Below are 18,096 nucleotides of genomic sequence, written 5' to 3'. Positions count from 1 at the left end.
AAAGAAAAAAAGAAAAAAGAAATTAATTAATTAAATTAAATTAAAATAAAAGGGATTCACGCAGTAGCGCAGCGAGTTAAGTGCACGTGGTGCAAAGCGCAAGGACCAGAGTAAGGAGCCCGGTTTGAGCCCCCGGCTCCCCACCTGCAGGGGGGGTCACTTCACAGGCAGTGAAACAGGTCTGCAGGTGTCTGTCTTTCCCCCTCTCTGTCTTTCTCTCCTCTCTCCATTTCTCTGTCCTGACTAAAAATGACATCAATAACTACAACAATAAAACAACAAGGGCAACAAAAAGGGAAAATAAATAAATATAAAAAATTTAAAAAACAAACACAGCAAGGCAAGATAGTTCACCTAGAAGAGTGTTGGTTTTGCTATGCATGCACAGCACAGAATTGGCAGAAGTGTCAGTACTATAACTAGTCTTTTTTTTTTTTTTTTTTAAATATTTATTTTATTTATTTATTCCCTTTTGTTGCCCTTGTTGTTTTATTGTTGTTGTCGTTGTTGGATAGGACAGAGAGAAATGGAGAGAGGAGGGGAAGACAGAGAGGGGGAGAGAAAGATAGACACCTGCAGACCTGCTTCACCGCCTGTGAAGCTACTCCCCTGCAGGTGGGGAGCCGGGGTTCGAACCGGGATCCTTATGCCGGTCCTTGTGCTTTGCGCCACCTGCGCTTAACCCACTGCGCTACAGCCCGACTCCCATAACTAGTCTTTCTTTCTCTCTTTGCTTCACTCTTTCTATTTGGATAAGCTAACAAGTGCAAAGTCACAGCAACTACCTAACAAGCAAACAAACAGCATGAAGGAGAGCATGGAGGACAGGACCTAAGGTTAAACACGGGTTGGGGAGGGAATCAAGCGGTAGCAAAGCAGATTAAGCGCGCAAAGCGCAAGGACCGGCTGAAGGATCCTGGTTTGAGCCCCAGGCTCCCCACCTGCAGCCCAGGTCGCTTCATAGGTGGTGAAGCAGGTCTGCAGGTGTCTTTCTCTTTCCCTGTCTCCCCCTCCTTTCTCCATTTCTCTCTGTCCTATCCAACAACGATGACATCAATAACAACAATAATACCTATAAAAAAAATAAGAGCAACAAAAGGGAAAATAAATAAAATATTTTTTTAAAAAAAAGAAAAACACAGGTGGGGGAAATGCCAAAGGGATCTACACTGTCAAAATTTATCAACCTGTACATTTTTTTTTAGTGACTTTATTTATTTATTCATGAAGAAGGCAGGAGAAAAAGAGAGAGAAAGAACCAGATATCACTCACCATTCTGGTTCACGTGCTACTGGGGATTGAACTCAGGGCCTCAAGCTTGAGAATCCAAGACTTAATTCATTGTGCCACCTCCTGGACCACCAACCTATACACTTTTTTATTTAATCTTTTAAAAAAATATTTATTTCCTTCTGTTGTCCTTGTTGTTTTATTGTTGTTTCTATTGATTTCGCCGTTATTGGATAGGACAGAGAGAGAAATGGAGAGAGGAGGGGAAGATAGAGCAGGAGAGAAACATAGACACTTGCAGACCTGCTTCACGGCCTGTGAAATGACTCCCCTGTAGATGGGGAGCCGGGGGCTCGAACCAGGACCCTTACGCCAGTCCTTGCGCTTTGCACCACGTGCGCTTAACCCCTTGCACTATCACTATCTACTCCCCAACCTATACATTTTTATTGCATGCATTACCTATAAATCATTTGTAGAGGGGTAGCCAGAATGTCTTCTTGTCACCCTGGTCATTTATCCTCTCTGCTCAGAGGGCCCTCAGTCATCGCCAGAGATTCAGGGATAAGTACTGGGTCATCCCCAGCAATCCTTGTGTTTGCTGCTCCAACTCCCTTCTTTCCACATGATATTTGTTTGGCTGCTAAAATTGTTCTAAGTTGGGGGCCGGGTGGTAGCACAGCAGGTTAAGCGCACATAGCGCAAAGTGCAAGGACCAGTATAAGGATCCTGGTTCCAGCCTCCGGATCCCCATCTACAAGAGGGTCGCTTCACAGGTAGTGAAGCAGGTCTGCAGGTGTCTATCTTTCTCTCCCTCTGTCTTCCCCTCCTCTCTCCATTTCTCTCTGTCCTATCCCACAACAATGACATCAATAACAACAATAAGAACCACAACAACGATAAAACAACAAGGGCAACAAAAAGGGGAAAAAACAGCCTCCAGGAGGAGTGGACTTGTAGTGCAGGCACAGAGCCCCAGCAACAACCCTGGAGGCAAAAATAAATAAATGAATGAATAAAAGTGAAATTGAAAAAAAAAACTGTTCTAGATTCAGGGGCCAGTGGTGGTGCACCTTGTATAGCTTATATGTTACAATACACAAGGACCAAGGATCAAACTCTGGCCCCACCTGCCGGGGGAAAGCTTTAAAACTGAAGCAGTGCTGCAGATGTCTCTCTTTCTCTCACCTTCTTTCTCTCCCTCTCCTTTAAGTATGTCTCTATCCAAAAAAAAAAAAAAATTTTATTTATTTAATTATTTATACCAGAGAACTACTCAGCTCTGGCTTATGGTGTTGCACGGAGTCCTTAAAGATCCTGAAGGCCAAAAAAAAAAAAAATCCTAAAGGCCAACAATTTTATTATTTTATTTATATTTACATGTCTTTTAATTATTCATTTTAATTAAAAGATATATATATATATATATATATATATATATATATATATATATAAATTGTTGGCCTTTAAGGATCTCCCACACCCTTATAGCTACTCTCTCCCCAAGCTTTCCTCTATATTTTAATTTCTACCTCACAACTTAATACAAAAAGATTGGGGGAGGGTTGCTAGGGAGAAAGCATAATGGTTATGTAAAAGACTTTCATGCCTGAGGCTCCACGGTCCCACGTTCAATCTCCAACACCACCATAAGCCAGAACTAAGCAATGTTCTGGTAAAAACAAACAAAAAAAGACTGGAATTTGCTTACCAAGGGGGGAAAAAAAGGGGGAGTGTCTATATCCATTAGACTGTTGGCTTAGTATATTCCATATCCCAAGATGGGATATCCACTTGAAAAGCCCAAATCCTTACCTGTAAGCCATATCCAGGAACTTTGGACAAAACAGGGGATGAATTGGCCGTCTTCTTTTGAGATCTAAGAGAGATTTAAGCATACACTCTTGAAGAACAATACGCTTAAAACTACAATTTAAATTAAACCAACCTCCTGCAGAAATGAGTTTACTGCTTCTAATGTGACCTCTCCCACCTCCTAGCTATTATCTGGCAATGTGTCTCCCTATTTGGACTATCTTTGCTGTGGAAGATGCATCAACATAGTCATGTGTTTCCCGTGAAAATCCGTGGGCTTAGCTTTCCAGCCCCAATGCCTGAACACATTCTCCTCTCACCATGTGTTGCTATTCCAGGGACTAATAGTGAGTCAGCAGCAAGGCTGACTACTCCTACAGAGAAGACACATGGAACCGACCCAGACAGACCCATTAATTCATTAAAAAGTCACAGCCTAGGCGGTGATATAATGAGTGAGCAGAGCACCTGACAAACAAGAGGCCCCAATTTGATGCCCAGTACCAGGGTAACACATGGTTATCTCAGGAGTTGTGCCTTAGCGCAGTGGGTTAAGCACATATGGCGCAAAGCACAAGGACCGGCATAAGGATCCCAGTTCGAGCCCCCGGCTCCCCACCTGCAAGGGAGTCGCTTCAGAGGCAGCGAAGCAGGTCTGCAGGTGTCTATCTTTCTCTTACCCCCTCTGTCTTCCCCTCCTCTCTCCATTTCTCTCTGTCCTATCCAACAACAACAATAAAACAACAAGGGCAACAAAAGGGAATAAATAAATATTTTTTAAAAATGGGATGGGACACAGTCTTTTGGTGGTGGGAATAGTGTTTATGTACACTCCTATAAACCTGTAGTCAAAAAAAATAAATAAAAATTAAAAAATACATGATATCTCTTCTCTAATCTCCTCCCTCTCCTTATTTATATTCATATATACACACACACACACATATATATATGCATACATACATATATATTCCACCCCCCCAAAGCACTGTTCAGCTCTGGCTTATGGTGGTACAGGAGACTAAACTTTGGACTTTGAAGCCTCAGACATGAGTCTTTTTGCATAAACATATACTATCTACCCTGGCCCTTAATATATAATTTTTTAACATTTTTGAAATTTATTTATTTTCCCTTTTGTTGCCCTTGTTTTTTATTGTTGTAGTCATTATTGTTGTTATTGATGTCCTCATTGTTGGACAGGACAGAGAGAAATAGAGAGAGGAGGGGAAGACAGAGAGGGGGAGAGAAAGATAGACACCTACAGACTCCCAATATGTAATATTTATGGGTATTTTAGGCTGGGGCAATAGCATAATGGTTATACAAAAAGACTCTGAAGCTTGAGGCTCCAAAGCTCTAGGTTCGATTCCCCCATACTACCATGAGCCAGAGCTGAGAGTGCTCTGGGAAAAATAAAACGTAACAACAATGTAAAAAGGGTGACTTTGGGTTGGGTGGTGATACACCCAATAGAGCTCACTTGTTACCATGTGTGAAGACCCAGTTCAAGGTCCTACACAGGAGAAGCTTCACAGGTAGTGGTGGATCAATGCTGCAGGTGTCTCTCCTTCTCTCTGTCTTTTAACTTCTACTAAAAAAGAGGAGGAGAAGAGGAGAAGCAGGAGGAGGAACAGAGAAGAAAGGCTACAAGGAATGGTGGAGCCATGTAGGCACCAAGCCACAGTGAGAGCTCTGGTGGAAGGCCTTCCAAGTTCTATGTCACCAAGCCTGTACCCATTTCCACAGGTGCTCAGGGCGAGGAGAGGGCTCCTTCCCAGATCTGCTCTATGTCTCCAGGTTCCCATTATAGTAAAATCAACTGGGCAGAGGGCCAGGTGGTGGCACACCTGATTAAGGGCACACAGAACAGCGTGCAAGGACACAGGTTCAAACATCTCTGGTCCCTACCTGCAGCTTCATGAGAGGCAAAGCAGGGCTACAGGTGTCTCTCTGTCTCCCTATCTCCCCTCTCAATTCTCCGTCTCTATCCAATAGTAAATAAATAAAAATAAATTTTAAAAAATAAAAAAAAAAAAAAGGTAACTCGTGGTCCGGGAGGTAGCGCAGTGATAGGGCTTTGGACTCTCAAGCATGAGGTCCTGAGTTCAATTCCCGGCAGCACATGTGCCAGAGTGATGTCCGGTTCTTTCTCTCTCCTCCTGTCTTTCTCATAAATAAATAAATTTTTTTTTTAAATAATAATAAGAAAAAGTACAATGTAAGTGATATAAATTACATTAAAAAAAAAAAGTCAGGCTGCAGTAAGAACATAATGGTTATGAAAGATTTTTCCAAAAAAAAAAAGATTTTTCCCCCTCTCTGGTAGAGACAAAAGTAGACGGAAAGTAAGGGAGAAAGAGAGACCTGCAGTAATGCTCCAACATTTGTGAAGCTTCCCTCCCCGAATGTGGGAAATGGGGGCTTGAACCCAGGTGTGTATTCTACTGGCTGTGGTACCACCAATTTATCGGTCTTCAAATTCCCAGTTAAAATCCCTTGCACCAACATAAACCAGAGCTAAACAGTGTTCTGACTTTAAAAAAATAAATGTTTTTTTGGGGAGTTGGTGGTAGCACAGCGGGTTAAGCATACGTGGCGCCAAGTGCAAGGACCAAAGGACCGGCATAAGGATCCCAGTTCGAGCCCCCGGCTCCCCACCTGCAGGGGAGTCGATTCACAGGCAGTGAAGTAGGTCTGCAGGTGTCTATCTTTCTCTCCCACTCTCTGTCTTCCCCTCCTCTCTCCATTTCTCTCTGTCTTATCTAACAACGACATCAATAATATCTACAACAATAAAACAAGGGCAACAAAAGAGAAAATAAATAAATATTAAAAAAAAAAAGTGGTCTGGGAGGTGGTGGAGTAGATAAAGCATTGGATTCTCAACCATGAGGTCCTGCGTTCAGTCCCCAGCAGCACATGTACCAGAGTGATGTCTGATTCTTTCTCTCTTTTGCCTATCTTTCTCATGAATAAATAAATAAATTCTTTATTAAAAAAATGTGTTTTTAAAGTCAACAAATTTCCTATGTAGAATACTTTCATGCCTTTTCGAAACTTCAAGGTCCCTGGTTCAATCTTCAACACCACTATAAGCCAGAGGTGAGCAGAGCTCTGGGAAAAATAAAATATAATAATAATGATAATTTTTTTTTAATTTTTTAATTTTAAGTTACATAGAGGGGGCCAGGCAGTGGCACACCCTGTGTCCGAGGGTTCACCACTAAAACCCCATTACCTGGAAGGGCCTGGCCAAAGAGTAGCAACTTGATCTGCGGTGGGATAAATGACCACATGAGCAGTCATGAGGGAGGCCAACAACCACACCTTACCTCCCCCGGCTGCGCTCATCCTCACTACTGCCACCATCACTACTTGAGCTTCGGTGTTTGTGTTTCTTGTGCTTCTTTTTCTTCTCCTTCTTTTTCTTCTTCTCCTTTTTTTCCAGACTCATTTGCAACTAGAAAATGCCCAAAACAGAACCACAAAGATTACTGTGATCACTAGCAGTCTTTCTGAGGGACAGAGGTCATGCATAGACCACCTGGCTTCATGCCCCTGAGGAGTCCAGTACATTGCTAGAGGTTCCCTGTCAACAGTGAGAATGAGGAGGTGTCTTAATTGTGGCTATGCTCAGCTATGCTTGGGGAAATTAAGATTTCATAAAATCACTAGAATGTCTCTAGAATAAATGTTGTTTTCGCCGGGCTGGCTTCACGGGCGGGTAACAGACGACCAGGGACTCATGGTTGAGCTGTAGGCAGTATCTCTTTATTCATGCAGGACGCAGCGCAATCTATACCAAGCTACACTAAACTAACAACTAACTAAAACGAACAATGTTGTCTTTATATATACTTCCCAAGTAGGGTGTGAACAGGATGTGACGCAGAGAGGGTGGAGAGAAAAGTGACTGGTGAAAATCAGGGTGTGACAAGGAGAGGATCAGGGTGTGACAAGGAGAGGGGGTGGAGCAGGTGAGAATTCTACCACTAAACCACCAATGCCCTGGAGGGAAGGTGGTGCTTTATGTAAATGTAAAAGTGATTTATGTAAATAGACGGCAGTGGTTATGTAAATAGAATACAGTGGTTATGTAAATAGAATGCAGTGTTAAGCAGAGGGGATTTAAAACAAATGAATCAGAAGGGGTTTTTTAAAGCAGAATTAGAAGATACCAACAAATAAAGGAAAAAAAAATTAAGATTATGAAAAGAAAAAGGGGGTGGGTGGCAGCGGACCTGGTTGAGCGCACATTACAATGCACAAGGACCCAGGTTCAAGCCCCCGGTCCCTACCTGCAGGGGGAAAGCTCATGAGTGGTGAAGCAGGGCTGCAGGGCTGCAGGTGTCTCTCTTATCTCTCCCTATCACTGCTTCCTTCTCTACTTCTGGCTGACTTTATGTAATAAATAAGTAAAGATAACTTAAAAAGGAAAAAAATTTTAATTAAATAAAATTAAAAAACTTTGGGGGGGAGTTGGACGGTAGCACAGCAGTTTAAGCACAGTGGCGCAAAGCGCAAAGACTGGCATAAGGTTCCTGGTTCGAGCACCAAGCTCCCCGACAGCAGGAGAGTCGCCTGACAAGCAGTGAAGCAGATCTGCAGGTGTCTCTTTCTCTCCTCCTCTGTCTTCCCCTCCTCTCTCCATTTCACTTTCCTATCCAACAATGATGACATCAATAACAACATCAATAACAACAACAGTAATAACTACAACAATAAAACAACAAGGGCAACAAAAGGGAATATATATATATTTTATTATTTATTTTATTTATTCCCTTTTGTTGCCCTTGTTGTTTTATTGTTGTAGTTATTATTGTTGTTGTCATTGTTGGATAGGACAGAGAGAAATGGAGAGAGGAGGGGAAGACAGAGAGGAGGAGAGAAAGATAGACACCTGCAGACCTGCTTCACCGCCTGTGAAGCGACTCCCCTGCAGGTGGGGAGCCGGGGTTCGAACCAGAATCCTTATGCCGGTCCTTGTGCTTTGCACCACCTGCGCTTAGCCCGCTGCACTACAGCCCGACTCCCAGGAATAAATATTTTTTAAAATCTTTGAAAGAAAAGGAAAAAGAAAAAGAAAAAGAAAAAGTTCCATCAGGCTGGGGAGATAGCAAAAGAGTTTTATGAGTTTACAATTCACTCCCCAGTACCATCATAACCCAGAGCTGAAGAGTGGAAGAATGCTCTGGTGTTTCTCTCATTAAAAAAAGTAAATAAGGGCTGGGCGGTAGTGTAGTGGATTAAGTGGACATGGCATATAGCACAAGGACCAGTGTAAGGATAACGGTTCAAGCAGCCGGTTCCCTACCTGCAGGGGGGTTGCTTCAAAGGGTAAAGCAGGTCTGCATGTGTCTGTCTATCTTTCTCTCCCCATCTTCCCCTCCTCTCTCCATTTCTCTCTGTCCTATCCAACAACGACAGAAATAACCACAACAGTAAAAAAAAAAAAAAAAACCAAAAAAAAAAAAAAAACAAGGGCAATAAAAGGGGAGAGGATGGCATCCAGGAACACTGGATTCGCACCAATTCCCAGCAATAACCCAGGAGGCAAAATAAATAAATAAATAAATAAATGAGGGGCTGGGTGGTAGTGGTGGTACACCCAGTTAAGTGAATACATTGCCATGTGCAAAGATCTGGGTTCAAGCCACTCCCCTCCAAACCCGCAGGGGAGAAGCTCACAAACAAAGAAGCAGGTTTGCAGGTATTTCTCTCTCCCTTTTTATCCCCTCTTGATTCCTCTCTGTCCTAGATAATATAAATAATATAAATAAATAAATAAATAAATAATACATTAAGGGCTGAGGAAATAGCATCTAAGAGTAAACGCTTTCACACCTGGGAGTCGGGCAGTAGCGCAGCAGGTTAAGCGCACATGGCACAAAGCATAAAGACCCCCATAAGGATCCCGGTTTGAGCCCCGGCTCCCCACCTGCAGGGAGTCGCTTCACAAGCAGTAAAGAAGGTTTGCAGGTGTCTCTCTTTCTCTCCACCTCTGTCTTCCCTTCCTCTCTCCATTTCTCTCTGTCCTATCCAACAACAACATCAATAATAACTACAACAATAAAACAACAAGGGCAACAAAAGGGAATAAGTAAATATTTTTTAAAAAGTTTTAGGGAGTCAGGCGGTAGTGCAGCAGGTTAAGCTCACTTGGTGCTAAGTGCAAAGACTGGCATAAAGATCCCAGTTCAAGCCCCCAGCTCCCCACCTGCAAGGGGGTCGCTTCACAGATGGTAAAGCAGGTCTGCAGGTGTCTGTCTTTCTCTCTCCCTCTCTCTTCCCCATCTCTCTCCATTTCTCTCTATCCTATCTAACAATAATGACATCAATAACAACAAAAATAACCACAACAACAATAAAAAAAACAAGAGCAAGAAAATGGAAAAAATAAATATAAAAATTTTTTTTAAAAAGATAAAAGTTGTATCTAAAACACCTAAATTAAGCAACCTATAATCTTTACAATTTTTTTTACTGTGTTTAGATGAATGTACAATGAGAAATTCAACATTTATAATTTTGGATTTTCTTCTCACAAAAAAATGAAGGGACCGCAATCATTAGAATTTTATCAACCAGTTTGATTCTATCTTCATTTAAATATCTTCTAGAATATGTAAAAATTATGGGAGTTGGGCGGTAGCACAGCAGGTTAAGCGCAGATGACGCTAAGTGCAAGGACCTGCTTAAGGATCTAGGCTCGAGCCCCCGGCTACTCACCTGCAGAAGCGTTGCTTCACAGGTAGTGAAGCAGGTCTGCAGGTGTCTGTCTTTCTCTCCCCCTCTGTCCTCCTCTCCTCTCTCCATTTCTCTCTGTCCTATCCAACAATAATGACAACAATAATAACTATAACAATAAAGCAAAAAAGGGAATAAATAAATATTTTTTAAAAACTATCTAGAGGGCTGGGGAGACAGCATAATGGTTATGCAAAAGCCTTTCAAGCCTAAGATTCTGAGGCCCCAAGTTCAATCCCCAGCACCACCATAAGCCAGAACCAGTGTTCTAGTAAAAAAAAAAACTATCTAGAATATGTAAAAAGTAATAAATGTATTGCCCATACTACATGTATAATAAGAACTTCTATAATTGTATATATACCCTTATACTTCCCCTTGTGTGTTTGACAAGTGGAAAATCTGTAATTAGTTAGAAATTTTGATTACAAACATTATAATAGGAATTGTTCACACAGTATGTCAGACAGTATTAAAATTTGAACCAACAAGTATCCTGTACCTACTTTAGTAAATTTCTCTTTGGCCAGTGCTTAAAAAAAAAAAAAAGTTGTGCTCGCTTCTGCAGCACATATACTAAAATTGAACGATACAGAGAAGATTAGCATGGCCCCTGCGCAAGGATGACACGCAAATTCGTGAAGCGTTCCATATTTAAAAAAAAAAAAAGTTGTAAAGGCCAGTTTCCTCTCTTGTAAGGTAAAAGTAAATGGAGAGAAGTTATTATGTTAAGTGGTCAAGATATTCTTCAAAACACAAAGCAGAACTTCGACTGGACTTGGTGAACTGCACCAAAGTAAAAGACTCTGGGGTTAGGGGGAGGGTTTAGGTCCTGGAATAAGATAGTGGAGGAGGACTACATGGGTTGAAGTCTTATGTGGAAAACTGAGAAATGTTATGCATGTACAAACTACTGTATTTTAGTGTTTACTGTAAAACATTAATCCCCCAATAAAGAAATTTTTTAAAAATAAAAAAAAAAATCTTGGTGCTCAATGCATTACTTACCAATTCTTTTATTTTCTTCATTTTCACTGGATTATTCAATACCTCTCTTTTTTTCTCCTCCTCTTTCTTCCTACAAAGAGAGGATATCAAAATTATATATATATATATATATGCCAGATGGCTAAGTGCACACATTACAGTGAACAAGGACCTGGGTACAAGCCCCTAGTCCCCACATGCAGGGAAAAACCTTCACAAATGGTAATGCAGTGCTGCAGGTGTGTGTCTATCTCTCTCTGTCTGTTTCCCCCTCCTCTCTCAATTTCTCTGTCTCTATCCAATAATAAATAAATAAATAAAAGATTTTTCATCCTCCCTGGAGGCACCACCAGCTCTCCATGTGGCACTGCGATGAAAGCGGAGGCTGGTCCTTTGTTCACACATCTCGGAACGCGGAACGTTTTATCTTTTGGAGATGGGCAGCATCCCAACCCTCGTGTGTCTCTGTCATCTAGGGTGAAAGGAATGGGTGGGGTGGGCTCCTGCCTGTTTGCATCCCAGTTCTGTAGCGCTGACCACCGTCACCTTTTAAGTATACATGAGAGAAATATATTTGCAAATGTTTTATTCTCTTCTTTAATAAAAAATACACTAGTGTTCTAAAAGCAAAAAAAATAAATAAATAAAAGGGGAGTCAGGCAGTAGCTCAGGGCGTTAAGTGCACGTGGTTCAAAACGCAAGGACCAGCGTAAAGATCCCGGTTTGAGCCCCCAGCTCCCCACCTGCAGGGGAGTCTCTTCACAAGCAATGAAGCAGGTCAGGAGGTGTCTTTCTCTCCCCGTCTTCCCCTCCTCTCTCCATTTCTCTCTGTCCTATCAAAAAACGACGACAACAATAATAACTACAACAATAAAACAACAAGGGCAACAAAAGGAGAAATATATATTAAAAAAATTTTTTTTTGCATATCGCACTAAAGTAAAAGACTCTGGGGTGGGTGGGTGGGGAGAATACAGGTCCATGAAGGATGATAGATGACATAGTGGGGGTTGTATTGTTAAGTGGGAAACTGGGGAATGTTAAGCACGTACAAACTATTGTATTTACTATTGAATGTAAAGCATTAATTCCCCAATAAAGAAATTTTTTAAAAAATTTTTTAAATAATAAAAGACTTAAATTTTTTTTGGTATTATCTTTATTTATTGGATAGAGACAACCAGAAATCAAGAGGGAAGGGGGTGATAGAGAGGGAGAGAGACAGACACCTGCAGCCCTGCTTTACCACTCGTAAAGCTTTCCCCCTGCAGGTGGGGACCAGAGGCTCGAACCCGGGTCCTTGCGCATTGTAATACATGCACTTAACCAGGTGTGCAACCACCCAGCCCCAAGATTTAAATTTTTAAAATATTTATTTTCCCTTTTGTTGACCTTATTTTTTTATTGTTGTTGTAATTACTGCTGTTATTGATGTCGTCATTGTTACATACGAGGGGAAGAAAGACAGGGGAAGAGAAAGATAAGACTCCTGCAGACCTGCTTCACTACTTGTGAAGCAACCCCCCTGCAGGTGTGGAGCCGGGGGCTGGAACCCAGATCATTACACCAGTCCTTTGCTTTGTACCACGTGCCTTTAACCCACTGTGCTACCACCCGACTCCCAATAAAAGATTCTTTAAAAAAATTAAGTACTGTGGTCCGGGAGGTGGCACAGTGGTAAATCTTTGGACTCTCAAGCATGAGGTCCTGAGTTTGATCCCAGCGCGCATGTGCCAGAATGATGGCTGGTTCTTTCTATCTCCTCCTATCTTTCTCATAAATAAATAAAATCTTTAAAAAAAGAAAAAATTAAGTATTGGAGGTCAGGCGGTAGCTCAGTGGGTTAAGCTGGGGACGCAAAGCGCAAGGACCGCCTCAAGGATTCCAGTTCGAGCTGCAGGTTCCTCACCTGCAGGGGGGTCACTTCACAGGCAGTGAAGCCGGTCTGCAGGTGTCTTTCTCTCCCCCATCTCTGTCTTCCCCTCCTCTCCCCATTTCTCTCTGTCCTATCCAACAACAACGACATCAATAACACAACAATAATAACTACAACAATAAAACAATATGGGTAACAAAAGGGAATAAATAATAAATATTAAAAAGGGGGGAGTCGGGAGGCTGCACAGCAGGTGAAGTGCACGTGGCGCAAAGCACAAGGATGGCAGAAGGATAACAGTTTGACACCCCCTCCCCACCTGCAGGGGAGTCGCTTCACAGGCGGTGAAGCAGGTCTGCAGGTGTCTGTCTTTCTCTCCCCGTCTTCCTTTCCTCTCTCCATTTCTCTCTGTCCTATCTAACAACAACGACATCAGTAACAACAACAATTAAAACAACAATGAAAAACAAGGGCAACAAAAGGGAAAATTAATTAAGTAAGTAATTTTTTAAAAAAGCCCTCAGGAGCAGTGGATTCATGGTGCTGGCACCGAGCCCCAGCAATAACCCTAGAAGCAAAAAACCATAATAAGCTATTCCTTTTGGAAAGGGAAATAAGTCATTCATTCTAATCTCCACAATTCTTTTTTTCTTTTTCTTTTTTTTAATAAGTGCCCCCTCCCTTAATTTTATTTATTACATATGAGAGGTCGTTTCACATGAGGCAGAGAGGAAAGTGATAGGTCAGAGAGACTCTTGAGCCTGAGTCTCCAAATCTCGGGTTCAATCCCCCAAACCACCATAAGCAAGAGCTGAACAATGTTCTGGTAAAAATAAATAAATACCCCCCCATCCTATGATTTTGTTAATGTCTCCTCTCAAATAAAAAAAAGGAAATGCAAAATAAATAAATAGTAAAATAAATTTAAAAAGGGGGGGCAGGCAATCCACACCCAATTAAGCACATAATTACCAAGTACAAGAACCCAAGTTCAAGCACCTACTTCTCACCTACAGGGGATGCACTTCAGGAGTGGTGAAGCAAGCAGGTCTGCTGGTGTCTCTCTGTCTCTCTCCCTCTGTCTCCTTGTCCTCTCTCAACTTCTTTGTGCTAATAAAATTAGAAAGAAAAAAAAATCGCCTCCGTGAGCAGTGGATTTGTAGTGGAGGCACTGAGCACCAGCAACAATATTTAAAAAAAGGGAGTCGGTGGTAGAGCAGTGGGTTAAGCGTAGGTGGCGCAAAGCAGAGGATGGGTGTAAAGATCCTGGCTTGAGTCCCTAGCTCCCCGCCTGCAGGGGAGTCGCTTCACAAGCGACTTTTTTCTTTTTTAATATTTTATTTATTTAAATTTTTTTATATTTAGTTTCCCTTTTGTTCCCCTTGTTTTTTATTATTGTTATTGTTATTATTGTTCTTATTGATTTCATTGTTGTTGGATAGGATAGAGAGAAATGGAGAGAGGAGAGGAAGACAGAGAGGAGGAGAGAAAGACAGACACCTGCAGACCCGCTTCACCGCCTGTGAAGCGACTCCCCTGCAGGTGGGGAGTCAGGGGCTCGAACCGGGATCCTTTCTCTGGTCATTACATTTTGTGCCTCATGTGTTTAAGCCACTGCGCTACCGCCGGACTCCAATTTTATTTATGTTTGAGAAAGACAGGAGAAGAGAGAAAGAACCAGACATCACTCTGACACACGTGCTGCCGGAGATCAAATTTGGGACCTCACGCTTGAGAGCCCAAAGCTTGATCACTGCGCCACCTCCTGAACCACCACAAGCGACTTTTATCTTTCTCTTCTCCCTCAGTCTTCCCGTCCTCTCTCCACTTCTCTCTGTTCTATCCAACAATGACTACATCAATAACAACAAAAATAAAACTACAAGGACAACAAAAGGAAATGAATGAATGAATATTAAAAAATTGGAGTCCGGCAGTAGACTGCCCATTAAGCGCAGGTGATGCAAAGTGCACAAGGACCAGCAGAAGGATCCCAGTTTACACCAAAGTAAAAGACTCTGGGGTGGGTGGGTGGGGAGAATACAGGTCCATGAAAAATGATTAATTAAATAGTGGGGGTTGTATTGTCAAATGGGAATCTGGGGAATGTTATGCATGTAAAAAAAAAAAAAAAAAAAAAGAAGTAGAAATGTGTTGTTAAAATTTCCGGACGGCTCCAGCTGGCCGGGCTGGCTTCACGGTGGTGAACAGAGACGCGGAGACAACGGCTGGGCAGGGAAGCTGTATTTCTTTATTCAGGAACAACGATTCACAAACTAAGACAAACTAATCACCAAACAGAACTCTGCTGTCTCTTTGCGGCGGCGCAAGCACTCTCTCTTTTTCTCTGGAACTCAGGAACCCAGGAACTCTGTCTCTCTGGCACTCTCTCTTACTCTGTAACCCTGAAACTCTCGAACTCAGGAACTCTCTTTTCTCTCGAACTCAGGAACTCAGGAACTCTGTCTCTCTGGCACTCTCTCTTACTCTGTAACCCTGAAACTCTCGAACTCAGGAACTCTCTTTTCTCTCGAACTCAGGAACTCAGGAACTCTGTCTCTCTGGCACTCTCTCTTACTCTGTAACCCTGAAACTCTCGAACTCAGGAACTCAGGAACTCTGGCACTCTCGAACTCAGGAACCCTCTCTCTTACTCTCGAACTCTGAAACTCTCGCACTCTCGCACTCTCGAACTCCGGAACTCAGGAACTCTGTCACTGGGGAACTCAGGAACTCTCGGACTCCGGAACCCTCTCCCAGGGTCCCTTGGGGCGGGGCCAAGCAGGCCCGCGAAATTAACAGGACTCATCCAATTCTCTTGGAGGGGGAGGGCTAGAACAAGCCAATGTAAAGCATACGACAATTCCCCCTTTTCTTTTTAACTAAATGACTATAGTATCAAGGGTGTGGGGTGAACAGAAACATACATAACCAAAACCAGCATGTTGCCAAGGGAAGGCCTGAGGGGGCCATATCTGAAAAAAAAAACATTTCTTGCCTCTGGGGGGCTACTTGCCTCTACGGGCATTTGCATGGGGGCGGGGAACGGCCTAGGGTCCCAAAGGCAGCTGGCTGCAACTTACTTACTATGAAACAAAACTTGTTATTAGCATATCTACTGCACGATCTAACATTTCTAATAGAGAAGGAATTTGAGACTTTTACATATCAACAACGTCTTTTAACCTTTTGTTACACCCATTCAAGATGGAGACACACCCTAGGTGTGGGCCGGAGAGGAAACCTCAGGCATGAGAATAATTAGCATAGCCATTGTGCGATCTACCATTTCTAATAGAGAAGGTAGTGTTTTACATATCAACAAGTCTATTTAACCTTTTGTTTAGACCAACTTAGTTGAAATATATTGATTGTTAACTAATTTTTACCTCAGACTTTAAATGTAAGTTAATTTTTATCTTTATGAGAATTACGTTGAAAACCTTTTTCATTTATCTTTGACTAGTAAGAATTTAGCCTTAAAGCTACTGTTTACCAAACTTTAAACATACACATAAACATAGTCATTAATACACGAGGAGAGAAACCTTTGTTACGAAGACATGTCATTTTAAACACGAATTTAAATCTATATTGTCTTAGTTGTTGGGGGGGGGGGGTTCACCATCCGGAGGTGGCTTCCCGTGCAGCTCCATTTCCGAGCAGCTCCACTTCTAGGAATTGCAGGTTGCGATCTCTGCACAAATCTCTGCATACTCCAGCTTGTCTGCCTTCAGACCGGACCGGCGGATGGAGATCTCGTGTGCCCAGTTTTGGCAGGGAGCCCGGGGGTCCGGGAGGCCCGGGATGGTTCCAGAATTCATAGAAAGAGGGCAGGCAGGCCATCTTTGTAGAAGGCGTGGGCCTAGGTGCCCAGGGGTGGCGGCCATGATAGGCCGCCGCGGCCCTGCCCCATGGCCCTGCCATGTCTGCTGCCCTGTTTGCAGTGGCCGAGCAGCGTGGAGGGATCAAGCGTCCAGTGCCCTGCACCACGCGGTGGAGAGCCGGCTCCTGTGGGCTGGCCTCAGGCTCCAGCATGTTGGCATCGGGCTCCAGCATGTTGGCCTCAGGCTCCAGCATGTTGGCATCGGGCTCCAGCATGTTGGCATCGGGCTCTAGCGTGCTGGCATCGGGCTCTTGCATGGTGGCGTAGGCCTCCTGCGGGCTGCGGGGCTGCGGGGTTGCTGGCGCGGTGCGCGGGGTTGTCTGGGCGCAGCCGGCTGGCTGGCTGTTTGACCAGGTGGAAACAGCAGCTCCGCGCCTCGCCTCCCGCCCGCTGGCTCTTCCCGCTGGCTGTTCTGAGTTCGCCCGAGCGAGTGGAAACCACAGAGTGGTCCAGAGATAAATGTTCCAGAAACAGCACAACAGTCTCGTGAAGAAAGAGCAGAGGCCTTTGGAGATCTCTTCACAAGCAGAAGAGAAGGCCATCGTGCATAGGTAGCCAAATTGTCTTTACTTATCTGAGAGATGCGCAGGTCAGGTCCACGTGGGCGCCATTTGTTGTTAAAATTCGTAGGCTCTTGCCAGGCGGGCTGGCTTCACGGGTGGGTAACAGAGACGCGGAGACAACGGCTGGGCAGGGAAGCTGTATTTCTTTATTCAGGAGGAACTATTCATAAACTAAGACAAACTAATCACCAAACAGAACTCTGCTGTCTCTTTGCGGCGGCGCAAGCACTCTTTCTTTTACTCTGGAACTCAGGAACCCTCTCCCTTACTCTCGAACTCAGAAACTCTCGCACCCTCGCACTCTCGAACTCCGGAACTCAGGAACTCTGTCACTCTCGAACTCTGGCTAACTCTGGCACTCTCGAACTCAGGAACCCTCTCCCTTACTCTCGAACTCAGACACTCTCCAACTCATGAACTCAGGAACCCTCCCTCAGGGTTCCTTGGGGCGGGGCCAAGCAGGCCCGCGAAATTAATTGGACTGATCCAATTCTCTTGGTTTGGGGAGGGCTAGAACAAACCAATGTAACGCATACGACAGAAATGCAAAGCAGAAATTGACTGAGTTTGGAGTATGGCACCAAAGTAAGAAAGCAGAAGTACACTAGAGTTTGCAGTGAGTACCTCCCTAATACTTCCTCTCCACTATTCCAAGCTTTGGGTCCAGGATTGCTCAACAATTTGTTTGGCTTTGTATGTTAACTCTCTTTTCAGTCACCAGGTTCCAGATGCCATTAGGATGCCGGCCAGACTTCCCTGGATTGAAGACCCCAACAATGTGTCCTGGAGCTCAGCTTCCCCAGAGACCCACCCTACTAGGGAAAGAGAGAGGCAGACTGGGAGTATGGACCGACCAGTCAACGCCCATGTTCAGCGGGGAAGCAATTACAGAAGCCAGACCTTCTACCTTCTGCAACCCACAATGACCCTGGGTCCATGCTCCCAGAGGGATAGAGAATGGGAAAGCTATCAGGGGAGGGGGTGG

At 43.6% G+C, this 18,096-nt stretch overlaps 1 protein-coding gene and 1 non-coding gene across 2 annotated transcripts in view; one reads left to right on the top strand and one right to left on the bottom strand.

The window, feature by feature from the left end:
* Positions 1 to 18,096, bottom strand: part of CWC25 (CWC25 spliceosome associated protein homolog) — a 43,896-nt gene that overhangs the window by 11,412 nt on the left and 14,388 nt on the right. Inside the window, exons 4-6 of the mRNA XM_007530925.3 lie at positions 10,808 to 10,877; positions 6,382 to 6,509; positions 3,047 to 3,110 (exon numbers count right to left, since the gene is read on the bottom strand). Of these exons, the coding sequence (XP_007530987.1) occupies positions 3,047 to 3,110; positions 6,382 to 6,509; positions 10,808 to 10,877 (262 nt within the window). The remainder of the gene's footprint in view (positions 1 to 3,046; positions 3,111 to 6,381; positions 6,510 to 10,807; positions 10,878 to 18,096) is intronic.
* On the top strand, positions 10,352 to 10,457 carry LOC132542220 (U6 spliceosomal RNA). Its single transcript, XR_009553326.1, has one exon. It is a non-coding gene; the product is annotated as a U6 spliceosomal RNA (small nuclear RNA).

This window comes from Erinaceus europaeus, chromosome 12, assembly GCF_950295315.1.
Source record: "Erinaceus europaeus chromosome 12, mEriEur2.1, whole genome shotgun sequence".
Classification (NCBI taxonomy): Eukaryota; Metazoa; Chordata; class Mammalia; order Eulipotyphla; family Erinaceidae; genus Erinaceus; species Erinaceus europaeus.
This window is presented reverse-complemented; position numbering and strand designations above follow the sequence as displayed.